Here is a 12634-nt window from a genome sequence, read left to right as displayed (position 1 = left end):
TCTGCAATAATCGACTGGTCACAACAAAGCTGAAGTAATGTCAGTGGGTGGCATCTCTGTCCAGGAAGGTCATGTTCCACCAAATCTAGCAGGGACTGCACTCCCCCTGATAAGGCTTGCAATCTGCAGGTGCTCATCCAGCCACACTGTTGTCACTAGAAGCCCAAGTGCTCTCAGTGGCACAGATCATCCTCCACTGGCCAAGAGTGGTGTGACAGCTGAAATCTCTTCTCCAAAGAGAAAGCCAAGCTTTAGCCCTGCCCTGAAAACTTCCATGTTAGAACACATTTTAGTACTATCTGGCACATGGAAACTGCAGTTAGTTCTAAACACGGCTGTTAAGCTATTTACTAGGAAAAAGACGTTAGAAACGTATCTATCTAAGGCTTCAAGAGATTCACTTAGTCTGGTCCATTTCTGAGCACAATTTAAAGTACTGGTGCTTATCTTTACAGCAGGGATGGGGAATCTGTGATCTTCTACAGATTGTTGAACTACAACTCCCATCAGCTACAGCCATGCTGTATGTGAGGGATGATGGGAGTTGTATTCCACCGAAATTTTGAGAGCCACAGGTTCCCCATCCCTGTTTTAAAGCTCTATATGCCCTGAGACCTGGACCTTGACTTCTCCCATTAAGCCTGCTCAGACACTGAGATTATTCTTCAGAGTTCCTCCCATAGGGAAGAGGCCTTTGCTGCAGTGGTGTCTTGCTTATGGAATTCAACCCCCCCCCCTCCCTGCCCTCCAGGGAGGCTTGCCTGGCCCCTACACCAGCATCTCTTAAGCGCCTGGCAAAGACTTCTGACCACTTATTGCGGTCATTTTGAGATCAGGTTTTTTTGAGGTCATTTACTGCTTAATTGCTTTTCTAATTGCCTTTCTTATTAGCTATCACAAAAGGCGCCAGACATTCTGAATTCAAGGGCAGTAGAGAAATATTTTAGATAGATAAATCAATCAATCAATCTCAAACTATATCACACTTCTGCAAATGGCATGAACCTACAAATATCTCCATGTGGTTTTTGCAATGGGGGTGCCGTATAAATTGCATCTCTCCCTCCATGCCTGCCACACTCACTGCATTGTTCTTGCCAGCATGTGGAACAGAGTCCAGTTCTACAAAGTAAGCCTTCTCTTCTCCCTAAGTCAAAGAGCCCAGGGATCTTACCAGTTGCCCCAAACAACTTAATCACTCACCACTGGTGGACGCAATTGCTGCAAGTGCTCCACTTCTTCATCATCTTCATCATCCAGAACCACCAGGTCCTTGCCCTGCACTCCCCGCCCCCTCTTACACTGGGGAAGTCCTGCTGAGACCTGGAGGAAAGGAAAAGACATGGAGCTTTTTAATATTCAGAAACTTCCCACAGAGCGAACAGCACCACTTGACATACAGGGAAGGATGGGAGACCATGGACAGTGGTGATATTAAGATACAAGGCTAGAAACGTTTTCGTTGCTGGTAGCAACTCTTTTTACATCTGCTGCAGCACAAGGCCAGGATGAATTTGTGGTCAACTTGCTGTGGTGCTCAGTTCTTTGTGACATTGTCCTTACCAAGTCATGACTGCAGCCAATGTGACTAACAGCCTTGGCAATTAACCATATTAAATTTAGATTAAGCTTCATGCATTAAAAAATGGGGGAGGAGTAACAATAGTTGTGGGCTTTTCCTTACTGGAAGTATGGAAGGAAGGGACTAAACAAGCATTTTGTGGAGATGTCCAAAACAAAGGAGTGGTTGTGATAGTGTAGGAACCCAAGGATCAAAACTAGCTTCTATGTTTTTAGCAATTCTTGTTTTTATCTGCAAGCCACCTTGAGTTCCATCAGGAAAAAAGGTGGGGTATAAATATATATATATAAAGAATAAAAACAGCAATATTTGGGAAGGAGGCACACACCACTGGTGATTTTGAACACTCAAGCCCTACAGCCCAGGTGTTAGGATTTCATATTTCTTTTTTGGTATACTGAATCTCTTTTAACATAACAACAGCATTTGGAAACCTTCTGATTAATGTCACCACCCTGATTCCAAGCTGTATTAAAAACACTAAAAAGAGTGGTGCTTTAAAGTTTTATGAGCCAAAAGCAGGAACATTTCTGCAGGGCAGCAGCTAAAGGAGGAGCAAAATAGTTTTCTTGTGTGTGTGTTTCTTTGTGGCTGATTAGCTGCTCTCCCTGTGCAAAGGTCAGAGGGGGCAGGGTTTCTGTTGAGTCAGGTGATTAGCTGTGGGAGGAGCTTATCAGAGCTTGCAGGGCAGCGGCACGTGCCTGGCGGCGCGCGCAGTTTGATCCATATTTTAGATTTAGGGGAGCTAGTCTCAAACATTTGTTGGGGGAGACCTAGGTTTTTTTGGGGGGGTTATTTGTCCTGTCTTCACACTTTTTAAGATGGAGGACCACTGTAGCCACCCCCAACGACACGTTTTCAAGATGGAGGGTGAGGGAACAGCTGCAGTCGCTTGCGCTTCCTGCGCAATGTTTGCCATCTTGCCAAAGGTTGAAGGCAGCTTTACCTGCAGCAATTGTATGTTGATTGCCCTCTTAGAAGACAAAGTCCAGCAACTGGAGGAACGTGTAGCTATGCTCCAAAGAATTAGAGAGCTGGAGCTCTTCTTGGAAGCAACAGAGAACACCGTCTCCACCAAGGAGGAGACAGGGGACACCCCTGAGAAGGAGGCTAGTTCACCAACACAGGTGCCAGATATATGGAGAAACGTGACTCAAAGAAGTCGGAGGCCCAGGGTTCGCTCTGATTGTTTAGAAATACACAATCGCTTTGAAGTCCTCTCCCCTAGCATGGAAGACGAAGAACAGACTCCATTTGAGGATCTCTCCCTCATTACAGTCGATCAGGTATATGAAGACGAGCAGCAAAGTCAGTCCTCAGGGAATGTGCAGGCGACCTTGGAACGGACAGCTCACGGAACAACCCCGACCAAACCTAAGCGGAGGCGTGTAGTGGTGATAGGGGATTCCCTACTGAGGGGAACAGAAGCAGTGATCTGTGGGCCTGACAAGATGTCTCGGGAAGTGTGCTGTCTCCCCGGGGCTAAGATCCAAGATGTAACTGAACGACTGCAAGGAATCATAAAACCCACTGACAAATACCCCTTCCTCTTGGTTCATGTGGGAACCAATGACACTGCAAGCAATAGCCTCCAGAAGATCAAAAGAGACTACGAGGCTCTGGGCAGGAAATTGAAGCAATTAAATGCACAAATTGTCATCTCATCTGTCCTCCCAGTTGAACGACGTGCCCCAGGGAGAGAGGGAAAAATAGTGGAAGTGAACAGCTGACTTCGCAAATGGTGTAAACAGGAACGGTTTGGATTCTTAGATCACGGACTGCAGTTTCTTGAAGAGCTTTAGGGCAGCAGCTGAAGAAGGAACAAAAAGGGTTTTCCTGTAGGACCACTGTGGTCACCCCCAACGACACGTTCCCAAGATGGAGGGTGAGGGAACAGCTGCAGTCGCCTGTGGTTCCTGCGCAATGTTTGCCATCTTGCCAAAGGTTGCAGGCAGCTTTACCTGCAGCAATTGCATGTTGATTGCCCTCTTAAAAGACAAAGTCCAGCAACTGGAGGAACGTGTAGCTACGCTCCAAAGAATTAGAGAGCTGGAACTCTTCTTGGAAGCAACAGAGCACACCGTCTCCACCAAGGAAGAGACAGGGGACTCCCCTGAGAAGGTGGCTAGTTCACCAACACAGGAGCCAGATATATGGAGAAACGTGACTCAAAGAAGTAGGAGGCCCAGGGTTCGCTCTGATTGTTTAGAAATACGCAATCGCTTTGAGGTCCTTTCCCCTAGCATGGAAGACGAAGAGCAGACTCCATTTGAGGATCTCTCCCTCATTACAGTCGATCAGGTATATGAAGACGAGGAGCAAAGGCAGTCCTCTGGGAATGTCCAGGCGACCTTGGAACCGACAGCTCACAGAAGAACCCCGGCCAGACCTAAGAGGAGGCGTGTAGTGGTGATAGGGGATTCCCTACTGAGGGGAACAGAAGCAGTGATCTGTGGGCCTGACAAGATGTCTCGGGAAGTGTGCTGTCTCCCCGGGGCTAAGATCCAAGATGTAACTGAACGACTGCAAGGAATCATAAAACCCACTGACAAATACCCCTTCCTCTTGGTTCATGTGGGAACCAATGACACTGCAAGCAATAGCCTCCAGAAGATCAAAAGAGATTACGAGGCTCTGGGCAGGAAATTGAAGCAATTAAATGCACAAATTGTCATCTCATATGTCCTCCCAGTTGAACGACGTGGCCCAGGGAGAGAGGGGAAAATAGTGGAAGTGAACAACTGGCTTCGCAAATGGTGCAAACAGGAACGGTTTGGATTCTTAGATCACGGAATGCAGTTTCTTGAAGATGGACTTCTGGCAAGCGATGGGCTGCACCTCACAACGGTTGGGAGGAATGTTTTTGCCAAAAATCTCAGAAACCTCATCAGGAGGGCTTTAAACTGACTAATGTGGGGGAGGGAGACAGTGCTCCTGAAGGTAGGAGTCTATCAATTGATGAAGATGATCATCCAAATGTCATAGACCGAATGGAGCAAAGAGCATGCAGACCTAGTGGTGGGAGGAGAAAATCCTTAAATAAGAGACACGGGGGAATGATTAATGGACTTCAATGTCTGTACACTAATGCTCAAAGCATGGGAAATAAACAAGATGAGCTTGAGCTCCTGGTACAGCAAACTAAATATGACATAATAGGAATCACTGAAACCTGGTGGGATAAATCCCACGATTGGAATGTAATAATGGAGGGATACAATCTATTTCAAAGAAACAGACCAGACAAGAAAGGAGGAGGAGTGGCGTTATATGTCAGGGATGTGTATACCTGTGAAGAGATCCAAGATTTAGAACCTCAAAGCCAAAGTGAGAGCATTTGGGTCAAAATTAAGGGAGAGAAGAATAACAGTGACCTCATTGTGGGAGTTTACTATAGATCTCCAAGCCAAACGGAGGACACAGATGATGCCTTCCTGGAACAGATGGCCAAGCATGCAAAAGGAAGGGAGATAGTAGTAATGGGGGACTTCAATTACCCGGATATTTGTTGGATGTCAAACTCAGCCAAGAGCATAAGGTCAAACAGATTCCTCACTGCCCTTGCAGACAACTTCATTGTCCAGAAAGTGGGAGAAGCAACAAGAGGAACAGCCATTTTAGATCTGGTCCTAACCAATGTTGATGACCTGGTTAGTGGGGTAGAAGTGGAAGGATCATTAGGCGCGAGTGATCATGCTCTTCTGAAGTTTACTATACAGCGGAAAGGAGCAGCCAAGCATACTAGGACTCAATTTCTCGACTTTAAGAAAGCCGACTTCATAAAGCTTAGGGAAGTGCTGGGTGAGATCCCATGGACAGTAATACTAAAAGGAAAGGGAGTTCAAGATGGCTGGGAGTTTGTTAAGAGGGAGATAGTAAAAGCACAACTTCAGGCAATACCAATGAGACGGAAACATGGAAGGTGCCTAAAGAAGCCAGGGTGGCTATCTAAAGAACTTTTAACTGAGTTAAGATTAAAAAAGGATGTGTACAAAAAATGGAAAAGGGGGGAAACCACCAAAGAGGAATTCAAACAAATAGCCAGCACGTGTAGACACAAAGTCAGAAAAGCTAAAGCACAAAATGAACTCAGGCTTGCTAGAGAGGTTAAAAGCAACAAAAAAGGCTTTTATGGGTATGTTCATAGCAAAAGGAAGAACAAAGAAACCGTGGGGTCACTCAGAGGAGAAGATGGTGAAATGCAAACAGGGGACACAGAAAGGGCTGAACTCCTCAATGCCTTCTTTGCCTCAGTCTTCTCCGATAAAGAAAACAATGCCCGACCTGAAGAATTTGGAGCAAATGATTCAGCAGAGGAAACACAGCCCAGAATAACTAAGGAGATAGTACAAGAATACTTGGCTAGTCTAGATGTATTCAAGTCTCCAGGGCCAGATGAACTGCATCCAAGAGTATTAAAAGAACTGGCAGATGTGATTTCAGAACCACTGGCAGTCATCTTTGAGAATTCCTGGAGAACAGGCGAAGTCCCGGCAGACTGGAGGAGGGCAAATGTTGTCCCTATTTTCAAAAAGGGGAAAAGAGAGGACCCAAATAATTACCGCCCAGTCAGTCTGACATCGATACCAGGGAAGATTCTGGAGCAGATCATTAAGCAAACAGTCTGTGAGCACCTAGAAAGGAATGCTGTGATCACCAATAGTCAGCATGGATTTCTGAAAAATAAGTCATGTCAGACTAACCTGATCTCGTTTTTTGACAGAATTACAAGCCTGGTAGATGAAGGGAACGCAGTGGATGTAGTCTACCTTGATTTCAGCAAGGCATTTGACAAGGTGCCCCATGATATTCTTGTAAAGAAGCTGGTAAAATGCGGTCTTGACTATGCTACCACTCAGTGGATTTGTAACTGGCTGACTGACCAAACCCAAAGGGTGCTCATCAATGGTTCCTCTTCATCCTAGAGAAGAGTGACTAGTGGGGTGCCACAGGGTTCTGTCTTGGGCCCGGTCTTATTCAACATCTTTATCAACGACTTGGATGATGGACTCAAGGGCATCCTGATCAAATTTGCAGATGACACCAAACTGGGAGGGGTGGCTAACACCCCAGAGGACAGGATCACACTTCAAAACGACCTTGACAGATTAGAGAACTGGGCCAAAACAAACAAGATGAATTTTAACAGGGAGAAATGTAAAGTATTGCACTTGGGCAAAAAAAATGAGAGGCACAAATACAAGATGGGGGACACCTGGCTTGAGAGCAGTACATGTGAAAAGGATCTAGGAGTCTTGGTTGACCACAAACTTGACATGAGCCAACAGTGTGACGCGGCAGCTAAAAAAGCCAATGCAATTCTGGGCCTCATCAATAGGAGTATAGCATCTAGATCAAGGGAAGTAATAGTGCCACTGTATTCTGCTCTGGTCAGACCTCACCTGGAGTACTGTGTCCAGTTCTGGGCACCACAGTTCAAGAAGGACACTGACAAACTGGAACGTGTCCAGAGGAGGGCAACCAAAATGGTCAAAGGCCTGGAAACGATGCCTTATGAGGAACGGCTAAGGGAGCTGGGCATGTTTAGCCTGGAGAAGAGGAGGTTAAGGGGTGATATGATAGCCATGTTCAAATATATAAAAGGATGTCACATAGAGGAGGGAGAAAGGCTGTTTTCTGCTGCTCCAGAGAAGCGGACACGGAGCAATGGATCCAAACTACAAGAAAGAAGATTCCACCTAAACATTAGGAAGAACTTCCTGACAGTAAGAGCTGTTCGACAGTGGAATTTGCTGCCAAGGAGTGTGGTGGAGTCTCCTTCTTTGGAGGTCTTTAAGCAGAGGCTTGACAACCATATGTCAGGAGTGCTCTGATGGTGTTTCCTGCTTGGCAGGGGGTTGGACTCAATGGCCCTTGTGGTCTCTTCCAACTCTATGATTCTATGATTCTATGATTCTATGATTCTATGACTTCTGGCAAGCGATGGGCTGCACCTCACAACGGTTGGGAGGAATGTTTTTGCCAAAAATCTCAGAAACCTCATCAGGAGGGCTTTAAACTGACTAATGTGGGGGGGGGGGAGACAGTGCTCCTGAAGGTAGGAGTCTATCAATTGATGAAGATGAGATCATCCAAATGTCATAGACCAAATGGAGCAAACAGCACGCAGACCTAGTGGTGGGAGGAAAAAATCCTTAAATAAGAGACACGGGGGAATGATTAATGGACTTCAATGTCTGTACACTAATGCACAAAGCATGGGAAATAAACAAGATGAGCTTGAGCTCTTGGTACAGCAAACTAAATATGACATAATAGGCATCACTGAAACCTGGTGGGATAAGTCCCACGATTGGAATGTAATAATGGAGGGATACAATCTATTTCAGAGAAACAGACCAGACAAGAAAGGAGGAGGAGTGGCGTTATATGTCAGGGATGTGTATACCTGTGAAGAGATCCAAGATTTAGAACCTCAAAGCCAAAGTGAGAGCATTTGGGTCAAAATTAAGGGAGAGAAGAATAACAGAGACCTCATTGTGGGAGTTTACTATAGATCCCCAAACCAAACGGAGGACACAGATGATGCCTTCCTGGAACAGATGGCCAAGCATGCAAAAGGAAGGGAGATAGTAGTAATGGGGGACTTCAATTACCCGGATATTTGTTGGATGTCAAACTCAGCCAAGAGCATAAGGTCAAACAGATTCCTCACTGGCCTTGCAGACAACTTCATTGTCCAGAAAGTGGGAGAAGCAACAAGAGGAACAGCCATTTTAGATCTGGTCGTAACCAATGTTGATGACCTGGTTAGTGGGGTAGAAGTGGAAGGATCATTAGGCGCGAGTGATCATGCTCTTCTGAAGTTTACTATACAGCGGAAAGGAGCAGCCAAGCATACTAGGACTCAATTTCTTGACTTTAAGAAAGCCGACTTCATAAAACTTAGGGAAGTGCTGGGTGAGATCCCATGGACAGTAATGCTAAAAGGAAAGGGAGTTCATGATGGCTGGGAGTTTGTTAAGAGGGAGATAGTAAAAGCACAACTTCAGGCAATATCAATGAGACGGAAACATGGAAGGTGCCTAAAGAAGCCAGGGTGGCTATCTAAAGAACTTTTAACTGAGTTAAGATTTAAAAAGGATGTCTACAAAAAATGGAAAAGGGGGGAAACCACCAAAGAGGAATTCAAACAAATAGCCAGCACATGTAGACACAAAGTCAGAAAAGCTAAAGCACAAAATGAACTCAGGCTTGCTAGAGAGGTTAAAAGCAACAAAAAAGGCTTTTATGGGTATGTTCGTAGCAAAAGGAAGAACAAAGAAACAGTGGGGTTACTCAGAGGAGAAGATGGTGAAATGCAAACAGGGGACACAGAAAGGGCTGAACTCCTCAATGCCTTCTTTGCCTCAGTCTTCTCTGATAAAGAAAACAATGCCCGACCTGAAGAATTTGGAGCAAATGATTCAGCAGAGGAAACACAGCCCAGAATAACTAAGGAGATAGTACAAGAATACTTGGCTAGTTTAGATGTATTCAAGTCTCCAGGGACAGACAAACTGCACCCAAGAGTATTAAAAGAACTGGCAGATATGATCTCAGAACCACTGGCAGTCATCTTTGAGAATTCCTGGAGAACAGGCGAAGTCCCGGCAGACTGGAGGAGGGCAAATGTTGTCCCTATTTTCAAAAAGGGGAAAAGAGAGGACCCAAATAATTATTGCCCAGTCAGTCTGACATCAATACCAGGGAAGATTCTGGAGCAGATCATTAAGCAAACAGTCTGTGAGCACCTAGAAAGGAATGCTGTGATCACCAATAGTCAGCATGGATTTCTGAAAAATAAGTCATGTCAGACTAACCTGATCTCGTTTTTTGACAGAATTACAAGCCTGGTAGATGAAGGGAACGCAGTGGATGTAGCCTACCTTGATTTCAGCAAGGCATTCAACAAGGTGCCCCATGATATTCTTGTAAAGAAGCTGGTAAAATGCGGTCTTGACTGTGCTACTACTCAGTGGATTTGTAACTGGCTGACTGACCAAACCCAAAGGGTGCTCATCAATGGTTCCTCTTCATCCTAGAGAAGAGTGACTAGTGGGGTGCCACAGGGTTCTGTCTTGGGCCCGGTCTTATTCAACATCTTTATCAACGACTTGGATGATGGACTCAAGGGCATCCTGATCAAATTTGCAGATGACACCAAACTGGGAGGGGTGGCTAACACCCCAGACGACAGGATCACACTTCAAAACGACCTTGACAGATTAGAGAACTGGGCCAAAACAAACAAGATGAACTTTAACAGGGAGAAATGTAAAGTATTGCACTTGGGCAAAAAAAATGAGAGGCACAAATACAAGATGGGTGACACCTGGCTTGAGAGCAGTACATGTGAAAAGGATCTAGGAGTCTTGGTTGACCACAAACTTGACATGAGCCAACAGTGTGACGCGGCAGCTAAAAAAGCCAATGCAATTCTGGGCTGCATCAATAGGAGTATAGCATCTAGATCAAGGGAAGTAATAGTGCCACTGTATTCTGCTCTGGTCAGACCTCACCTGGAGTACTGTGTCCAGTTCTGGGCACCACAGTTCAAGAAGGACACTGACAAACTGGAACGTGTCCAGAGGAGGGCAACCAAAATGGTCAAAGGCCTGGAAACGATGCCTTATGAGGAACGGCAAAGGGAGCTGGGCATGTTTAGCCTGGAGAAGAGGAGGTTAAGGGGTGATATGATAGCCATGTTCAAATATATAAAAGGATGTCAAATAGAGGAGAGAGAAAGGTTGTTTTTTGCTGCTCCAGAGAAGCGGACACGGAGCAATGGATCCAAACTACAAGAAAGAAGATTCCACCTAAACATTAGGAAGAACTTCCTGACAGTAAGAGCTGTTCGACAGTGGAATTTGCTGCCAAGGAGTGTGGTGGAGTCTCCTTCTTTGGAGGTCTTTAAGCAGAGGCTTGACAACCATATGTCAGGAGTGCTCTGATGGTGTTTCCTGCTTGGCAGGGGGTTGGACTCGATGGCCCTTGTGGTCTATTCCAACTCTATGATTCTATGATTCTACATTCGAGGTCAGCAGGCGGGAAGAAAATGTGGGCTTACCCGAGAATCATTCGATGGCCGACAGTCCCCCTCCAGTTCTGCATGCTCCTGTTTGTCAACGGGAGAGGTGGCAATGAGGAGGTTGACAGCAGGTAGTCTGGTGTCGGATTGCTATGCAGAAACATGAGGGCACATAAAGAGAGTGTGTATTAAAGGCTATGTGCTTCATTCTGTACAGATGTGGAATGTGCTCTCACTCCACACGCTCACTTACAATGGTTCCTATGGTTCAATCCCTGTTTTGCTATATTAGTAGCTTTGTTGGTCAGAATAAATGGGCAACAGAAGGAGCCACATGCACTGCACAGGACAAGAAGCCTCTCTGCAACCTCCCCACCATACATTTGAAAAACAAGAGGCAAAATCCCAACAATGCGGGGATGGGACTTCACCTTTCTTCCAGCCCTCATCAACAGCCACATCAACTCCGAAGAGCACCCCAAACCTCCAAGATGCTCTTTTGCTGTTCCTTTACTACTGCAAATAATTTCTGCTGCTAAAAATGATTGGTCTGAGTTATTAAGCGGGGGGGGGGGCACCTCCAGTTCTAAATTCAGTGTCCAGGCTGCTGGGTCACTGAGCCTACTGGGGAAGAATTCCCCCTTTTTGCCTGCAGGGTTGCAGCCAAGGAGGAACAGGATGAGGCATGTCTCAAGGTCTGGGCACCTCCCGGAGTTAGGTTTTTGGAAGCTTAATTCCTGCTGTTTGGCAAAGCAGTGGGTGGCGGTGTGGGAGCAGGGGGATCTTTCCTTGATTTGGAGCCCTCTATCCTGACATGTGAATAAAGAGCCAGACTATCTGAATGCTGACATTCGTCCTCTGCAACGTCCTCCCCAAAGGATGTTCACCGAGCTTATTTGTCAAGTCTTTAGAACTTCAAGACTTTGTTTCCACAAAAAGGATCCGGTGCTCCGTGTAAGAAATGCTTCAGTACTGGGCATTTCAACTGTCAGGAGAGGAAGGATCAAGAGAGAACGCACTCACTCACCTTCACCAGGACTTGGGAGGGTGGGGTGGGGTGTCGAGGTACTTCTGACTCCTCTTTGACATGCGGCAGGATGGGGCGGTCCTTAGCCAAGTCCTGGGCCAAAATTGAGCCACTCATCTCTGGCTCTTTCTTCCACTTCACTACTGGCTGCTGTTCCGGCTCCTCTGGGCCTTGCAACCTGGGCAAATGCATCTGTTCCCGGCTTGAAGGAGACTCCTGCAGCAACAAGGGGTCCGGGGCAGGAGGGAGAGGATAAGGGGCAGGTTCAGATTAGGAGCACAGGAGGTGGCCTTAGACCCAGTGTGCCCATCTAGTCCAGCATGGTCTGCTCCGACTGTCAGTGGCCGAGATGGGCAGCCACTTCCTCATCAGCTGTCATTGGATCTTTTTAACTGGAGATTCCAGGGAGGGAACCTGGATCTTACTGCAAGCACAGTCTCTGCTCTGCTACTCAGGTATGACAGGTGTCTTCCAGGTGTCTTTGCATCAAACCACTGTGGCATTTGGGTGCCAGGTACAGAATTAGGCATCATGAAGATTTCAACCCCTATGGCTACAGAGATTAAAGCTTTAAAATACCAGAGGCATTGATAAAAGCATTGCTTCCAGTCACTGGAGTTGGGAGGATGCTCCTATACTCTACATATAGAGTATGTAGAGTATGGCTGCTCTCTGTGGCCAATGTGAAGCAAATTCATTTGATTCATTTGTGTAATTTCATTCAGCTTGCAGAACCAGCCCCCCCTTTCTGCCCCCACAACACATAATTTCTTTAAGCAGAGTACCTGAGAATCTTTGCACTCACTCCTGCTCCTGTGCATCCAAGGAGGACCCAAAGAAAACTTGTTTCAACCTGTGCACCACAGGAATGCATGCTTTATCTGACCAGGTTCACTTCTATGGACTAAACCAGTGTTTCCTAATGGGGGCTATATGGCCTCCTGCCCCCCCAGGATATATATGGGGGCCACAGCACAAGGCTAGGAGGCCATAG

General features: G+C 46.2%; 1 protein-coding gene across 16 annotated transcripts in view; it reads right to left on the bottom strand.

Annotated features, from left to right (window-relative positions):
* Positions 1-12634, bottom strand: part of LOC114587348 (methyl-CpG-binding domain protein 1) — a 112469-nt gene that overhangs the window by 2076 nt on the left and 97759 nt on the right. For 14 of the 16 annotated variants that reach the window (XM_077921237.1, XM_077921245.1, XM_077921240.1 and 11 more), the window contains 3 exons: positions 11641-11856; positions 10653-10763; positions 1204-1323 (listed from right to left, as the gene is read on the bottom strand). In XM_077921237.1, coding sequence (XP_077777363.1) covers positions 1204-1323; positions 10653-10763; positions 11641-11856 — 447 coding nt within the window. The remainder of the gene's footprint in view (positions 1-1203; positions 1324-10652; positions 10764-11640; positions 11857-12634) is intronic. The other 2 variants (XM_077921242.1, XM_077921250.1) reach the window with 2 other exon arrangements.

The sequence above is a fragment of the Podarcis muralis genome, chromosome 17 (assembly GCF_964188315.1).
Source record: "Podarcis muralis chromosome 17, rPodMur119.hap1.1, whole genome shotgun sequence".
NCBI classification, from domain to species: domain Eukaryota; kingdom Metazoa; phylum Chordata; class Lepidosauria; order Squamata; family Lacertidae; genus Podarcis; species Podarcis muralis.
The sequence above is the reverse complement of the archived record's forward strand: the minus strand, read 5'-3'. Positions and strand labels throughout refer to the sequence as shown.